Genomic DNA, 15928 nt, shown 5'->3' with positions numbered 1-15928 from the left:
GGCCCCGGGAACCAACCAGTGGTTTGCACACCGCTTCCCCCGGGGTGGGGGCTGCTGAGGGTGTGAGCTCAGGGCCTGCAAATGCCTGGGGGATGCCATCAGCAGGACACCTTCATTAATAGTGACCCGCCCCTCCTGCAGGTCCATAAAAACCCAGGGGCCCCGGGGCTCCCCCAGCTACTCTCTGCATCCCCCTTGGCGCATCTACCTCAGGAGCTCCCCGGGCAGCCTCCCACCCTGCCATGTCCCGCCAGTCCACTGTCACCTTCCAGACCGGGAGCCGCAGGGGCTTCAGCACTGCTTCGGCCAGCACCCCAGCAGCAGGCCGCTCCCGCTTCAGCTCCGCCTCGGTAGCCCGCTCCACGGGCAGCAGCACGGGGCTGGGCAGGATCAGCGGTTTTGGGAGCCGCAGCCTGTACAACTTGGAGGGTGCCAAGCGGGTCTCTGTCAGTGGGTGTGGGAGCAGCTTCCGGAGCGGCTTTGGCAGCAGGGCTAGCAGCGGGTTCGGGGTCAGCAATGGATTTGGCTATGGGAGTGGCATTGGTGGTGGCTATGGGGGTGCTGGCTTCCCCACATGTCCCTCTGGAGGCATCCAGGAGGTCACCGTCAACCAGAGTCTGCTGACACCCCTCAATCTGCAAATCGACCCCACCATCCAGAGGGTGCGCAAAGAAGAGCGCGAGCAAATCAAGACCCTCAACAACAAGTTTGCCTCCTTCATCGACAAGGTGAGCCAACAGCCCCCCTTCTGCTAGGAGCCCAGGGCAATTGGAGGAACCCCTGCAATACACTCCTCCCAGTCCAGAAGCGAGTCCAGAAATCCAATGGCCCAGCCTTGGGGGAAGGGTGCCTTTCAGGGGGACTCCCATGGCTGAGTCAGGTGGGCACCAAGAAAGAATGACGTTAGTTTTCCTAAGGAAGGAACTACCCTGGCCGAACTACCCCTGACCCCAAGCAGGTGGCTCTAGAAGCAGTCTGGCATCCAAAGCTCCCAATGGGGACTTTGGGTCCTACCCGCTATCCCCGGGGTGGCTTCATGGGCTTCCTCACTTGGCCTTCAGGTCATTGGTGACTCCACTGCCAGCTAGCTGCAATATCAAGGGAAGGTGTCGCCTGTTCTGGCCTCCCCTATGAGTAGGCATCTCCGGCTCTGCCCACCCAGCTCCTCCACACTTCGTTCTCTCTCTCCTCTCTTTCTAGGTGCGCTTCCTGGAGCAGCAGAACAAGGTACTGGAGACCAAATGGAACCTGCTGCAGGAACAGGGCTCCAGGGTCGTGAGACAGAGCCTGGAGCCCCTCTTTGATGCCTACATCAACGGCCTCCGGCGGCAGCTGGACAGCATCACCAACGAGAGGGGCAGGCTGGACGCCGAGCTGAGGAGCATGCAGGAGGTTGTGGAGGATTTCAAAGTCAGGTGAGTGGGGCACCCACAAGCCAGCCCAGGCCCAGAGCAGTGCCGGGGAGCAAGCAGCAGTATTGGTCGGGAAGTTTCAGAACTTGTGAGCACCAACTGGGCAGGAACGGTACAGAGTGTCGAAGGGACTTCGACTTCCTGCATCATAGCTACAAGCAATCTGTTCCTTTCTGTCCATGTGTCTGCCAACATCATCTAACAACGCCTCAGGGATCTCTCTCGAGGCAGTGATGAAGATGGGACTCACATCAGCTCAGGCTTGGAGAGAGAGAGAGTGAGGACAAACGGGGCACAAGGCCCTCCAATCTTCTCCATAGATGCCAATCTTGACGGCACCACATCTAGGCAGCAAAAACTGAAGGAGCCAGCGGAGGAGTTCAGCCCCAGCTAGTCCCATAGCTGGCTCACCCTGGGTTTCCGAGTCTAAATTGTGCCTGATCACAAAAAGCACATTGCTTTTTGTAAAAATGACCCTAAGCTACCTAGAATATGTCCCAAATGCACAGGCATTACTTCCCAGTTCCAGCAGGCATGGGAGACAGCAAACCGCTTTCAAGGTCAGAATTGCAGATCTAGAAACAGACCAAGTTGCCTAAGGGCTGATTTCTACGCCTACACATCCCACACTCACCTTCTAGTCTTACAAATATTAAAAAAAAAAAAGGCACAAGAAATCACACCCCATTTATAGAGGGAGAAGGGAGGTTAAGTGAGTCACCCCAAGTCACACATAGGTCAGCGGAAGAGCCAGAGAGGATCTGAGGTCCCCTGAGTCTTGCCACACCAGCTCAATGTGAGTTCAAAGACATGCTTGCTCAACTACACGCCCCCTCTGCCCCATCCTCACAGGTATGAAGATGAAATTAACAAGCGCACAGCCGCTGAGAATGAGTTTGTGGCCCTGAAGAAGGTGAGTGGAGAGGACTTGACCAGATAAGGAGTCTTGGGGTGTAGCATTGCCCTGACCTTGGGCCCCTTAAGCAATGCTGACACAATGTACAAACTTGCCAGTAAACTGCCTCCATCCAAGTTCATGGCCGCTTGGATTCCCCCCACCCCACCCCGCAATAGGCTTCTGTTAGCCCAAGATGGGGCTCAAACATACACAGTTCTTAGGAACTCCCCCTTGCCCCACAGCCAGCTTCCCCAAAAATTCCAACCCCCAAAGGCCAGGCCCAGGCATCCACCAAGCTTATTCTCAGAGGGGTGCCCTGTGCCGTTTGTGGTTCCAGGACGTGGATGGTGCCTACATGAACAAGGTGGAGCTGGAGGCCAAGGTGAACACACTGACAGAGGAGACCAACTTCCTCCGGATGGTCTACGAGGCGGTAAGAGTCTCATAGCATTTCTGCCCCTCCCGGGGCACGTCTGCTGCTCCTTGTCTGGGATCTAGAACTTCTGCCCAGCCTCTTACCCTGGACACACCAAGCGAGGGCTCCGAAGACAGGAGGGATCAGGGAGAGCCACTTGGAATCTCATCACCTTGAACTAGCCCAGCTCTAAGGCTTCTCCCTGACTCAGACGGGATCACCTAGCTGATTCTCAAAGTCACGGACATAGAGAACACATCCAGAGAATTGATATTGCTCCCTCAGCTCCCTTCCTTCCCTTCCTGGAAGCGTACAGAAAGACGCACAACTCTGCAGATGCCTGGTTTTGGACCCTGAGCCAATAAAGGGAATATCAAGAAAGGGAAGGGGCACACCATCCTTACACACCCTCCCCCCCCCCCCGCCACACACACACACACCCTGGGCCTGCAGAAAACTTCCATCCTCGTGCACAAACACAGGGCAAATCTAAAGACTCTTATTGCGCCACCCATCCCTGGCCCAGAAATTTCCTGAGATGAAGTGGAATGGTGTCCCCCACCATGATTGGGGTGCCCAGGATATGCTGGCAGAATCCCTGGCAGGTCTGCCTCAGTGACACTGGGCTGGTGGCCCCTGCAGGAGCTGTCCCAGATGCAAAACCAGGTCAGCGACACATCTGTAGTGCTGTCCATGGACAACAACCGCTCACTGGACCTGGACAGCATCATCGCCGAGGTCAAGGCCCAGTACGAGGATATCGCCAACCGCAGCCGCGCCGAGGCTGAGTCCTGGTACCAGACCAAGGTGAGCGTGGGCACCTCTACCATGTATCCTGAGATTGGCATTCTCAAGGTTCAATATCCCTGTCCCAACTCAGCCTCGGGAGTTGGAGGGTGGGGGTCAGATGAGGATTTCCGTTTCTTCCCAAACTAACAGGTGCATCTTTGATGTTGTGTAGACTTGGCTTGGATGCCAAAGAGAAGCAAGAAAGGGAGGGCTGGGGACAGGAGGCCATTGACCCTGCATATCACAGTGCAGGTGCTCGAGAGGAGAGGGTAGGTTGAACTCTGAGACTACCAGAAGACAGTCATGAGACAGTTTGCAAAGGGGCTTATCCATTGCACACATAGTTCCTGAACTCCTACTTCATGGCAGGAAGGGTGTCACAACTGTGAACACACAAACCGCCTAGGAGAACGGGAAGGGCCCACCAGGGAAAAAGATCAAAGTAAGTTCACAGATGAGAAGCTCGTGGCCAAGATCAAGTCCAATGGAGACAGAGTGAGGGCTGAGAGATTGCAGAGGAGCCAGAGAGGGATGGTGACAGCTGAGCAGTGCTGTTGGTAGGCTGCAAAGAGCGCTTGGCTGGGTTAAAATCAGGTCTGCAAGAATAGGCCTGGGAATGACCACAGAGAGCTGCCATCCGAAGGCTCCGCTGACCGAGAGGAGATATGATCCTTGTCATAGACCAACGAGACTAAAAACCCACCACATCCAGCCCATTGGCAGGAGCAGCTGCTCCCCTCCAAGCCAGCTCTCTGGTTCCCAACCCTACCCTGTTCCCTGCTGCCATCTCTCCTGGTCAGCAAGGTGGTGGAAAGGAAGGGAGATGTTGGGGGCCAAGGGAGCTCCAGTGCAGGGACAGCCCCCTTGACAGTGAGCACAGTGGAAACAGTTAACCCCCAAGACTGGACAGGTGGAAAGGTAAAGTACACCTCTGGTCTGCTAGAGGACATGGTATGTGGCTGTTACCCCTCAAATGAGCAGAGCTGACTGTGCCTCTGTCTCTCTCAACACTGCCTTCCTGCAGCTGGAAGGACACCACTGGTCCAGATGCCTCCCTGTGCCGCTCACTCCCCACGGTCAGTGTCCAAGGCACCTGCTCAGGCCTAGAGCTCTCCATGTCACCTTCCTGCCCCAGCAAATCATCGTCCTTCACACAGACTCTTTCCTCAACCTGGGATGTTTGCCCCACATGCTGGTCACGTGGCTCTGCCCATCACAACCTTTAGAGTCCAGCTTGCACACCCACCCCCAGATCTGGAGAAGCTCACCTTACCCCAACAACCTGATCTAGATGAGACATCTTTATGACGTTCTCCCAAGACATTGCACAATGCGCAGCAGGCCTGACTGTATTCATTGCAGTATTCCCTGGAGGCCTGTAACCTACCTGGTCAGATGTACTTGGGAAATCCAACCCCCCCAACCCCGCCGGATAAGTGAGAAAGGCAGTAAGTGAATGACTAGGGAGTGACCAGGCCTGCTAGGGGGCCTGAAGCCATGCATGCCCACAGTGGGTGCCCATACCGGGCACTTGCAGGGCAACTGAGTCAGCTCTGGTTCCCTCAGTATGAGGAGTTGCAGGTCACAGCAGGCCGACATGGCGATGACCTCCGCAATACCAAGCAAGAAATCTCTGAAATGAACCGAATGATCCAGAGGCTGAGGTCTGAGATCGACAACGTCAAGAAGCAGGTAGAATCTTTTGGCAGGGCCCAGAGCTCCTGCCTGCACACTCCCTTCCCCTGGGTCCTTCTGCCATCCCACAGTACTCCTTCCCAAGAAGCACCAGTCCTCAGGGACAATAAGCAGGACTCACAACTTCCTTCCATCCTTAAAGTGCTCCAGTCTACAGACGGCCATCGCCGACGCCGAGCAGCGTGGCGAGCTGGCCCTCAAGGATGCCCGATCCAAACTGGTGGACCTTGAGGAGGCCCTGCAGAAGGCCAAGCAGGACATGGCCCGGCTGCTGCGCGAGTACCAGGAGCTGATGAATGTGAAACTGGCCCTGGATGTGGAGATTGCTACCTACCGCAAGCTGCTGGAAGGCGAGGAGCACAGGTGAGCCAGCAGATGCACCAGCTCCACCGGCAAAGCCAGTTGAGCTCAGTCCAGTGCTTAGGTACCTCCTAGGAGCTCAGGCTGCAGTGTCCGCCTCCCTCAACCTTCTTCTGGAAAGGGGAGCCAAATGCAGGGGGATGTGGCTGTGACAAGGAATGCATGAGCAGATTCCTCCCAATTGAGAATCTTGGAGGAGTGAGAACAATTTACACCCATCAAAATCCAGGGTGTGGTCAGGTCCGAGTAAGCAGATTCTCTCCAAGGCTAGATTTGGTCATGTAGCAGTTCTCTCAATACTCCTAGGACATGGACTTACAGGTTAGCCATTAACTGGCCATGTACCTTGGGAAAATCAGCCGTCCCTCTCTGGGTCCTCAATTTCTTTGGTCATAGGATAAAGAGACCCCATAACACTATCCCCCAACTCATAAAAGATTAGTGTTCTGCCAGCTGCCAGCTGGTCAACCAAGGAGGGGCAGTTACTGAATCTCTGCATGCCTCAACCTCCTCACTTGGGAATGCCCAGGAGACTCTGAGAACAAGGCACGGCTTGCTTTGGGTATCATTTGGCTTAGTGCTCAAAGACCTCGTCTTTGGTGTCAGGTGAACCTGACCTTCAAACCCAGCTTAGTGAGCATGAGCAAGCTCATTGAATTTTTTTTTTCTGAACTTCAATGCCCTCTCTGTTAACACTGAGATTGCAGGAGCTCGCTAATGAGGTTGTTGAGAAAAACTAAGAGACAGAATGTCAGCAGCAGATACACAGTAAACGTTAGATCTTGTTAGAGTTCCAAGCATGTGATTATGAATGAATGGCAGCTGCTAAAACAATAACAAACTGGCTATTGCTGTTGTTATTCTTATGATTCAAATGGCTCTCCATGCCTATAATAACTTCTGCAGGGGCCAGGGCCCGACAATGGTCTCCTGTTGAGAGATCTTCCTGATAGAAGGCATGTCCTTCCTTTTCCCTTAATGCCAGTCTGTGTGCACGGCTGTAATTTCCCCCAAGTATCTAAGCAGCATAAACACCAAGCATATCTGAGATGGCAGATCCTCTGCTTATGAACCCCAAACTCCCTGTGATTTCCTTCCTCCTACTGTGATTTTTTTTTTCATTAGTATTAGGACTTAACCAATTTCAGCCTGCATTGTTTCTATAGTACAAATGTTCATGGGGCTTGCAACACATTTAAAAGGACAACAAAATCAGCTGCTGCCCACGTACTAACCTTGCTTCTTCCCTCCACCCCACCAGGCTGAGCGGAGAAGGCGTCTCCCCAGTGAACATCTGTGAGTACCATGTGTGACTGGCTGCCTGGGGTGGGGTGGAAAGACATGGGGCACTCAGAAGCATCCCACAGGCAGAAAAGGTGGAAGGGCCTGAGACCCTAAAGAAAGCCACAGAAGGAGAGGATATTGAATACCAGCCTTTTCATGACATTCCTGATGGAGCAAGGGCCAAGGAGCAGAGTGGGTAGTGTGGTTTTGGCTGCAACTACACAATCTGAGTTGATATCTGCACTGCCTAGCATCCCTGCTCTCCTTGTTGGAGCTCCAAGAGCATATATGCAAAGGGGATGTACAGTCCACCTTGGGCCAGAGTCCAAGAGTCCTGAGAGAGTCCAGAGTCCTGTTTGGGCAGCTTCTTCCAGAACTGTGTGGGCAGAAACCCTGCCACTTGGCTCAGCTCCATGGAGCTTAACCACAGGGGATTGCCCCTAGACAGTGAAGCAATACAGACCCTGGCAAGGGGGTACAGTGGAGACACAAGAGTTGGCAGCGGGCTGGTGGGGGCCCTCCATTATCTGGCACATAAGGGAGCCATCACCCACTGAGCTCAATGTTGGATCCCTATGGACCTGACCTTCACAACTTCCACTCCACACAGGAGCTCCGGTCTCTAGATGTAGGATGGTTGTATCTGCCGAAGATTCCACAAGGCAGAGCCCAAAAACAAACCACCACCACCCACCAATTGCCATGCACATAACCCAGGCCTCCTCCATCCATGGTGCCCATGTCTGCAGAGGCTTAGAGCCCCCTCAAAACTGCTTCTGGGAACAGAGGGTATCACCTGAATTCGTGCCCCAGGCCCTGAATCAGGGTTCCTAAAACAGCAGCACCATAGCCTCCCACAGTTCTAAACACAAGGTGTCCCAGGGCAGTGCTCCCTGTTGAAGCTTGCAGGGGACTCCTAGCTACCAGTGGGGGCCCTTGGTGCACTCGTGTCACAGCAGTCCCTGCTTGGTGGTCACATGGCTGTGTCCCTGTGGGTCCCTTTACACTCAGATGCCTGTCCTTCTCTATGAAGATGGATTAGGGCCCATCTGCAAAGACCCTCGGTCACAAGCCCTGGGCATGAAGTCTTCAACACCACTTTTTTGGAGGACACACTCTACCCTATAGCAAAGTCTGTTTGTGCTTGCAATCTTCCCTCAGCAGGTCCCAAGCAGGGTGTGTGCAAGGATGCTTCAGGGCATCCGTGGCTGGAACAGAACACGCCATGAGCCAGAAAGGGGACAGTGTGATGGCTTGGTCAAGAATGCCCTCCACCCTGCTCTGCCTGCCATGCCTTCTGGAGTTCAGAATGCCAAGGCTTGGAGGCAGCAAGGGTGGGTCATGGGAGCCCCATAAGGAAGGGCTTGGAGGAGCCAGGCCCAGAGAAGATGATGGAATCAGAAAGAACAGAAGGGGAGTGTGTAGCCAGATCCAGGGAGAGGTTAGCAGACTAGAGCAGCACCCCGCAGAGAAGTCTCCAGTACGTTCTAGAAAGAGAAGGAGTACCAGAACAGAAGAACCCACAGCCCAGGGAGAAGTCCCTTGAGGAAAACACAGCTGCAGCATCAGGCAGTGCACAGGACGATGGGACGGGACAGGTGTCTGACAAGCCCCCATCCACACCCCGAGGACTCGGGGCAAAGGCCCAGCCCCCACTCCCACAACTCCTCTTCTAGCTTTGATTCTCACCCACTCTCTTCCGCTCCATCCCACAGCCGTGGTCACCTCCACCGTTTCCAGTGGCTATGGCGGCGGAAGCAACAGTTTTGGTGGTGGCAACCTGGGTCTCGGCGGAGGAAGCAGTTACTCTTTTACCACCAGCGGTGGGCACAGCCTGGGCACAGGCCTAGGGGGCTCTGGCTTCAGTGCCAGCAGCAGCCGGGGTCTTGGAGGCAGTGGCTCCAGCATGAAGTTTGTCTCAACCACATCTTCCAGTCGCAAGACCTACAAGCACTAAGCTTGGCCCCGGGGCTCCCTAAGCACCACCCTGTGGCCCGTTTGCACTGATGGCCCGGCCACCTGTGCCCTCCTACCTGCCTTCCTCCCTCTGCAAGGCCCAGCTGGGTATTTAGGTAGCTGGCTGAGCCCCTCCTCAGGGTCCTGCTGGCAGCCTGTCTCTTTACATGAGTGGCCAAAGCCAGCTCCCCCTCCAGGTTCTCATACAGCCTCAAGCGCCTTCTCCTTCCCCTGCTCCCTCCAGATATGGAGAGGGCAGACCTGTGTCTGTGAGGCAGGCCGACTCGAAGCCAGGCTGTCCCCCATTGGTCTTCAGGTGCTTATTTAGAAGCTGCCCGCTGGAGTGAATGTCCACCTGTGTCCCCTCCCTAGAACGAGTCTATTAAACTGCCTGTGTCATGTGTTCAGTGCCCGACCTATCTGTCCACAGCTGTTCTCCTCCTATCCTGGTGCAGGTCCAGAGCAAACAATGCCCAGAGCAAACAACCCTTGCCTCCTTCGATCCCTGGAAGCCCAGAGGCTGCCTGAGCAGATGGAAGGGCTGCAGGGGACCACAAGGCTTCTGTTCACTTCGCCCTTCTTGTTTGGGCAGCTGATGCCCCTGGCCAGGCTGTCCATTCTGTGTGCACACAGGACAATACCTTTCCCTCCCCAAGCCAGGGCACATTCCAGGGTTGTGGACAATGTGGACTGCCAAGGGGCTGATTGATTGTTCTCTGAGCAGAGATAAGTCAGGGAGAAGAGCTGAACACCATCCCTCAGAGCCCATAACTGCAGACACACTGAAACATATGGAAACTCCCACATTCCTGAGCTAAGTGCCCCCTCCCTCCACCATGTCCCCACACTCCCAGCAGAGGCCTGGGCATCCAGGACAGGAGTGGGATGCAGCAGGCTCCCCCAACATGAGGCCATGATTGGGCTTAGAAAGAATGGGATCAATGCACAGGACCAGACTCGAAATTAATAACAGCGATGGCTCAGTCAGAGTTCCGGAAAATACTGGGAGTGGGGCAGGAAGGGAAGGCTGAGCCAGGAAAAGGTAAAACCAGGGATTAACATTTGGAGGGACTGTGGGGAGGGCTGGGAGTTGTGGCTGAGAGCAGCAGCAAGACAGACTTTGGCAGTAGGGGGCTGGGGCTGCTTCTCCTGGCCAAGGATCTGTCCTGATACTGCCCTCCCGTCCTCACCCGCCACCCTCCACCGTGTGAAGTACAGTGATTCAGGGTCTGTGGCCTGGTGTCATTCCCTGGATCCCCCTGTTCACTGGCCCTGGGACCTCAGCCAAGTTGCCTAGCAACCTGGAGCCTCACCAGCTCCCCTGTGAAGCCAGAATCATGTGGAAAGGAGAAGAGAGATCACAAGGTTGCTCGAATGTTGTCTGCATTGTCTTCGTCATCTGGGCAAGGAAAACAACTGTGAAAATCAAAAAAAAAAAAATCATAATTTTTCTGCAGCTGAGGGATGGCATAGATTAAGTCCGCAAGCAACAGGCTTCTTTTCCATCCTAAGTGCCCAACATGGGGAGGGCCCAGACAGGGACTTGGGGTCAGTTTCCGAGGTACGGGACTGGAGAAGGGGAGGGGAGTGCCACTGAAAGGAGCAGACGTGAGTGAGTGAGTGGTGAGTCCCCCTGGGGGAATTGGGGCACGGGAGACCTCATCCTTCATCCCTAACTAGAGCGTGTGCGGTTACTGAAGCAGCACCACAAAGGCCTAGAGACAGATAGGACATCATGCAAGGCCAAAGGAGTAACACGGCTAACCCCAAACCTCTGTCTGAAGCCCCCATCAGTACCGTGAGGCTGCAGCTAGATGGCCTGGGGGAAGGCAAGAGGCAGAACCAAGAGCACCGGAACAAGTGAGAGGCCACGGCCACAGAGCAGTGGAGAACACACAGGCAGTACCCATGCCCAGCACAGCTCAGCCCAATGAGAGAGATTGGATGCACACTGGGTGCAGGAAGAAGATTCCAAGGTGGGCACTTGATGTGGACAGAGCTAGGACTCCACAGTTCAGATGGCTAAGGTGTTCAGGGAGTTATAGAGGATGATCATGGATACCCTTAAACTGTGCTGACAAAAACAGTCAGACTCTACCCTTACTCAGATCATTGCCATCTCACAAGTTAAAGTGTTAAATCTGAGGCCAGGAGCAGTGGTTCGACAGGCTAACCCTCCACCTTCAAGTGCCAGCATCCCAAATGTGTACTGGTTCATGTGCCTGCTGTTTGTGGCTGGGAAAGCAGCAGAGGATGGTTACAGTACTTGAGACCCTGCACCCACATAGGAGACCAGGAAGAAGCTCCTGGCTCCTGGCTTCTGGCTTCAGATTGTCTCAGCTCTGGCTGTTGCAGCTACGTGGGAATGAACCAGCAGACAGAGGATCTTTCAGTCTTTCCTTATCTCTCTATAAACTTATCTTTTTAATAAAAATAAGTAAATCTTTAAAAAGTAAAGGGTTAAACCTGTAAACTCTCACATTTCTTTAGCTAAAATCTCACAGTTGGTTCCTGCAGTGTTCATGCATTCATCCCAAGGCTGGCCAAGAAGCTGGGGGAGGAGGGAGGAAAGAAGCATGTTGGCTGCCTGCTCACAGGCCCACACTCAGCATAATGCATGCCCCTGCATGTTTACTTGGGTGCGAAAATGTAAGTCCCACCGTATGAAGTTGGGAAGTCTTCAAAAATAAAAGGTCTTTAAAAGAAGCGCTATGAAAAAGCGAGGCTCAGATGGCAAACTTTTTGTATCAAAGTAAACCCATCGTAAACACCATATGCTCATCCTCTCATACTTGTACAAACACAGGGTTGTGGTGTTCTGAGCCAAGGGGGCTTCCTGAGGGGCGGGGGCATGGAAATGAAGTGCAAGCTGGAGAAGGAAGGAGACATGGGAGGTTGTGGGCAGCATTGACTGCGGCCCTGCACTCCTGGCTCATGATTAGGCAACTCCCAGCAACTGAGTACTGGGCACCCTCGGGCAGAGGGACTGTGAGCTGGGAGACATTGATGGCCACATGGTGAAAGACAAGTGTGCAGACAGAATGGACACACGAGTTGAAGCAACGATCAAGAATGCAGAGTCCGTTTGCCCAGAGGACAATGGAAGAAGGCAGGATATTGTTTCTGTGACTGGAAAGGGGCGCACCCTGGTCCAGCTGGACAGAAGCAAGAATCTGGCTGGATCTGTGTGGTTGTAGAGGAAGAAAAGCTGGAGTTTCCTAGATGGCAAAGAACCTCCTAGAGTTTACCAGCTTGTCTGAAACGACGCCACTTGCTTGCGGGTTAGGGGGTTGGTGGAATCCCCTGCACATGCTGGGATTGGGTGGGGACGCGCTTACCTGCAACTGAAACAGAGCTTCCTTCCCAGACGTCAGGGAGCACGGACACCTCCAGCTGGCCCTGAGGGTCACTCTCCAGGGGCGCATTGAAGAATGTGACACTGGCCACGGCAGAGACTCCTGTTGAAGCAGTGGCCTGGTTCAGCAGGCTGAGAACGAGCAAGGGAGATGATAGGTGGGTGCCATGGGGGTTCAGGAGCCAGCCTAGAGCTGGAGCTGCCACCTTTCCCATAAAAATAAAGTACACCCCCAGCATTATCCCACCACGCCACCTGAACTACCCCACCCCAGCCCTCATACCGCTGTTTAGGTTGGAGCAGGCTTTTACCAAGGTACTTCCAAAAATGTGTGGAAAATGCATTCAAAAGAGAAGCTCATTTGGATATCAAACCAAATAGAAATCCATGCATACTGGTGTTCAGGCCCCTTTCTACAACCAGGCCCTCTAAGGAACCAAGCTAGGAGGAAAGGACCAGCAGGGGTTCTGGGATGAGCATTGCTGGGAGCCAGGGTTTTGTATTGCTGGTGATGGTTGTTTGATGTGGAGCTTGGGCAGCGCAGATGGAGCAGGAGAGCTTGGTTCTAACAGGAATTCTCCAGGTGCAGACCAGTCAAGAACAAGCTTGTAGTACTGAAATGAGTAAGGTGTCGGGCCTCTCATGACAGCTGCCCATGCAGCAGCTGGCTTTAGTGAATTTGCTCACGTCTTGAAAGCAGAGTTTAGGGGCCCAGAGCAGCAAGTTAAGCTCTACTTGAAATGCCAGCAGCCCATATGGACATTGACTTGAATCTGATTGCTCCAATTCTGATCTAGCTCCCTGCTAATGTGCCTGGGAGAACAAAAGAAGATGGGCCAAATGCTTGGGCCTCTGCACCCACATGAACAACCTGGATGAAGCTCCTGGCTTCTGCCTGACTCAGCCCAAGCCATGGTTGCCCTCTCTTCCCTCTCTTTCTCCTCTCCCTCCTCCTCTCTCTGTAACCCTGTCTTTCAAAGAAGTGAAAAATTAAAATCATTTTTAAAAAGGAAAACAAATTTTAATTTAAATGTGAAAAGATCAAGGATCAAGAGGTTAGGGGCATGGTCTGGGGATCACGTGAAGTACCTCCACTGAGTCAGTCTCTGGAAACTAAAATCAGAGTTGCAAATCCTGCTGCCAGCCCCTCCCCAGGGGGGACGGAGAGGGGGAGTCAGATGAGCCCTGTGCTGAGCTAAGGGTTCCAGACCTCAAGCCCAGGATAGGGCTCAGAAGATGGGGCAGGACAGAGGGATGTGTTTCCAGGCAGTCAGGAGGCCCAGCTGGCAGAGGAAGACCTAGCGGCAGCTGTGAAGGGAGGAATGAGGCGGAGGGAGGAGGAAGAGGATGCAGTTTTCCAGAAGAGACTTGGAGAGGCAGCAGAAGCCGCAGGACCACAGGAGGGGAGCTGGGCACCTCTCCCCTCAGTGCGTGCCAAACACATGGGCACCCCCACACACAAGCCTTGGTCCTCACTGTGTGGACCCTCCCATGCCTCCTCTAGCCATTCCATGCTGCCTTTCAGAACCTAGAGTGGAGAAATGAGCTCCTAACCCAGGCCTTGGGCACCCCATACATGAGCAAGATGTAGCTGGAGGCCAAGGCAGACACACTGGTGGATGAGATCAACTTCATGAGAGCTTTCTAGAAGGTCGTGAGAACATCCACTGCTCCCTATAGGAGGGATAGGGTGCATCTAGGGTTCACAGAGGCTGCTGCTGCTCCTGCCCCCTCACTTGGACCCCCAGGCTCCTCCCTGCTCCTCATGCCAACCGCAGATCTTAATTCAGCTGCCTGGGGCAGCTGGTGGTCAGCAGAGGTGAAAATGCAACCTGCCTGTGTGGACCAGGCCCACTCCCTCCAGCAGACAGCGTAACCCAGCATGTGCTGCTGAAATAGGTGTGGTTTCCACAGAGCCAACTGATCGACCTGGCTCACCCTGCCCAGCCCTTAACTACCTGCCACTCTTCCTAGAGCAACTGCAGGAGGAAGCAATTACACACGTGACATGGCGATTAGTGAGCCCTCGGGTACTTCTGCCAGCACACGGCACCGCTGCCTGCTGCTCTCCAAGACTCTATGCATGAGCCTCTTGTCCCGGTGGGCAGGCTCCATGCTGAGTGAATGCCACCCAGCAGGCCCTATGTTCTCAAGGATTTCCTGAAAATGGGGTAGACTGGCAAGACAGGTCATGGAACCACTGTCTCAGGCATGCTGTGGGTGCTAAAGAGAAGCCACGTTAGAAAGCAATGGCTGGCCTTGGTAGGTGGGGGAAAGGAGAAATCTTGGGAGTTTGGGGGATATGAGATAGAAAGTGGGGGATATGAGACAGGAAGTGGGGGCATGAGACAGGGCGTAGTGGGACAATTGATAGAAAGTGTTCCAGTCTAGGGGAATAGAAGAGTAAAAGCACCCCCAGCCCAGCACGATGACTCAATCGGCTAATCCTCTCCCTTCACGCACCAGGATGACATGTAGGTGCTGGTTCATGCCCCAGCTGCTCCACTTCCCATTCAGCTCTTTACTCATGGCCTGGGAATGCAGTAGAGGATGGCCCAAAGCCTTGGGATCCTGCACTCATGTGGGGGACAAGGAAAGGCTCCTGGATCCTGGTTTCAGATTGACTCAGCTCTGGTCATTGCAGCCATATGGGGAAAGAACCGATAGACGACCTTCTCTTTGTCTCTCCTCTCTGTAAAATCTGCCTTCTCAATAAAAAATAAATAAATCTTTAAAAACAAACGAACAAAAAAGTGTCCTCAGCCCAGGCATACCTCAGGAAGGCCAGAAGGAGGCACCTATGGGCAAAATAGCAGGAGGGAACAGCAGTGTCCTAGGGGACTGTGGATCTCTAGATCAAGGCCTCATGGTGCCCAGAGGGTTACTCACATTGGTACTCAACAGATGCTGGCTGTGCTGTCCTTACACTGCAAGTATCAACTCTATGAATCACTGGGTGGATGCTGTGACCATCCCAATCTCAGGGAACAAAACGTCTGCTTGGACTCGTCAGCACCAATAGCCAGTGTGACATTGGCTGCTCATCTTGAATTAACTCCCAGCCCTGCAAGTCTGTGGCCTTGGACCTTCCCACTCAGGTGGGTGGCTGCCAGGAGACACAGACAGCACGAACACTAAAGTGATGATTTGTGGAAACAGAAAATGTGGGAATCTTTTTTCTCATAAAGTGTACTAAGGACCAGTGCTTCTCAAACCTCCAAGAGCATCAGAAACTTGTAAAAGTCTGGAGGACGTGCTGATTCTGAGTCCTCAAGTCTGGGAGGGGCCCCAAATCCAGATGTTTCTGCTGCTGCTAGCCCGGGGCCATGTTTAGAGGACCCCGGCTTTTTATCATTATGAAAAGTCATTCTAGCTAATGTTCTCATGGGTTTGGAAACCTCCTTACGCAGACATGACACAATTCTCATGGAAGGCACCCAATGCCAGAGTCATGGTGAGCCTGCCCTGGGAGCCAGAGCTCCAACTACGCCAGCGTGCTGGGCAGGTCCAAGACTCGAGTTCCACCATCTGTCGCCCTTTGTGCTGTCTCGAGCTCATTTCCATTTCCTGGCCCCGGGAGTGAGAGCAACAGAGCTGGGAAATTGGCTCAGGAAGAAGCAGGGTTCTCCCCCACCCCAGGGCTCTTTCTGACTCGGGTGGCTTTCGCAAGATAATTTCTTCATCGGGCACGAAGGGCTGTGTTTTCTTAGAATCTGAGACATGGAAGCCCCGACGAGTCATGACAAGATGCGTTCCCTTGGCAA

At 53.8% G+C, this 15928-nt stretch overlaps 1 protein-coding gene across 2 annotated transcripts; it reads left to right on the top strand.

Moving 5' to 3' along the window:
* Positions 1 to 242: 242 nt before the first annotated feature.
* On the top strand, positions 243 to 8810 carry KRT75 (keratin 75). Of its 2 annotated transcripts, none has more exons than XM_040988927.1 (9): positions 243 to 728; positions 1201 to 1415; positions 2265 to 2325; positions 2648 to 2743; positions 3368 to 3532; positions 5081 to 5206; positions 5352 to 5572; positions 6831 to 6865; positions 8569 to 8810. In XM_040988927.1, exons 1-9 carry the CDS (start codon positions 243 to 245, stop codon positions 8808 to 8810), a joined length of 1647 nt encoding a protein of 548 aa, XP_040844861.1. The 2 variants fall into 2 exon arrangements, with proteins under 2 accessions (XP_040844861.1, XP_040844866.1); XM_040988932.1 differs by having other exon boundaries at positions 3368 to 3538; positions 5087 to 5206.
* The last annotated feature ends 7118 nt before the right edge of the window (positions 8811 to 15928 follow it).

The sequence above is a fragment of the Ochotona curzoniae genome, unplaced genomic scaffold, assembly GCF_017591425.1.
Source record: "Ochotona curzoniae isolate NIBS_2020 unplaced genomic scaffold, NIBS_Ocur_1.0 contig_1014, whole genome shotgun sequence".
NCBI classification, from domain to species: Eukaryota; Metazoa; Chordata; class Mammalia; order Lagomorpha; family Ochotonidae; genus Ochotona; species Ochotona curzoniae.
This window is presented reverse-complemented; position numbering and strand designations above follow the sequence as displayed.

Bases quoted from the DNA above. Each gene is read 5' to 3' on its own strand.
- KRT75 (XM_040988927.1), top strand. From the start codon at position 243: ATGTCCCGCCAGTCCACTGTCACCTTCCAGACCGGGAGCCGCAGGGGC. The intron at 2,744-3,367 runs GTAAGAGTCTCA...TGGCCCCTGCAG, and splicing joins TCCGGATGGTCTACGAGGCG to GAGCTGTCCCAGATGCAAAA. The intron at 5,573-6,830 runs GTGAGCCAGCAG...CCACCCCACCAG, and splicing joins CTGGAAGGCGAGGAGCACAG to GCTGAGCGGAGAAGGCGTCT.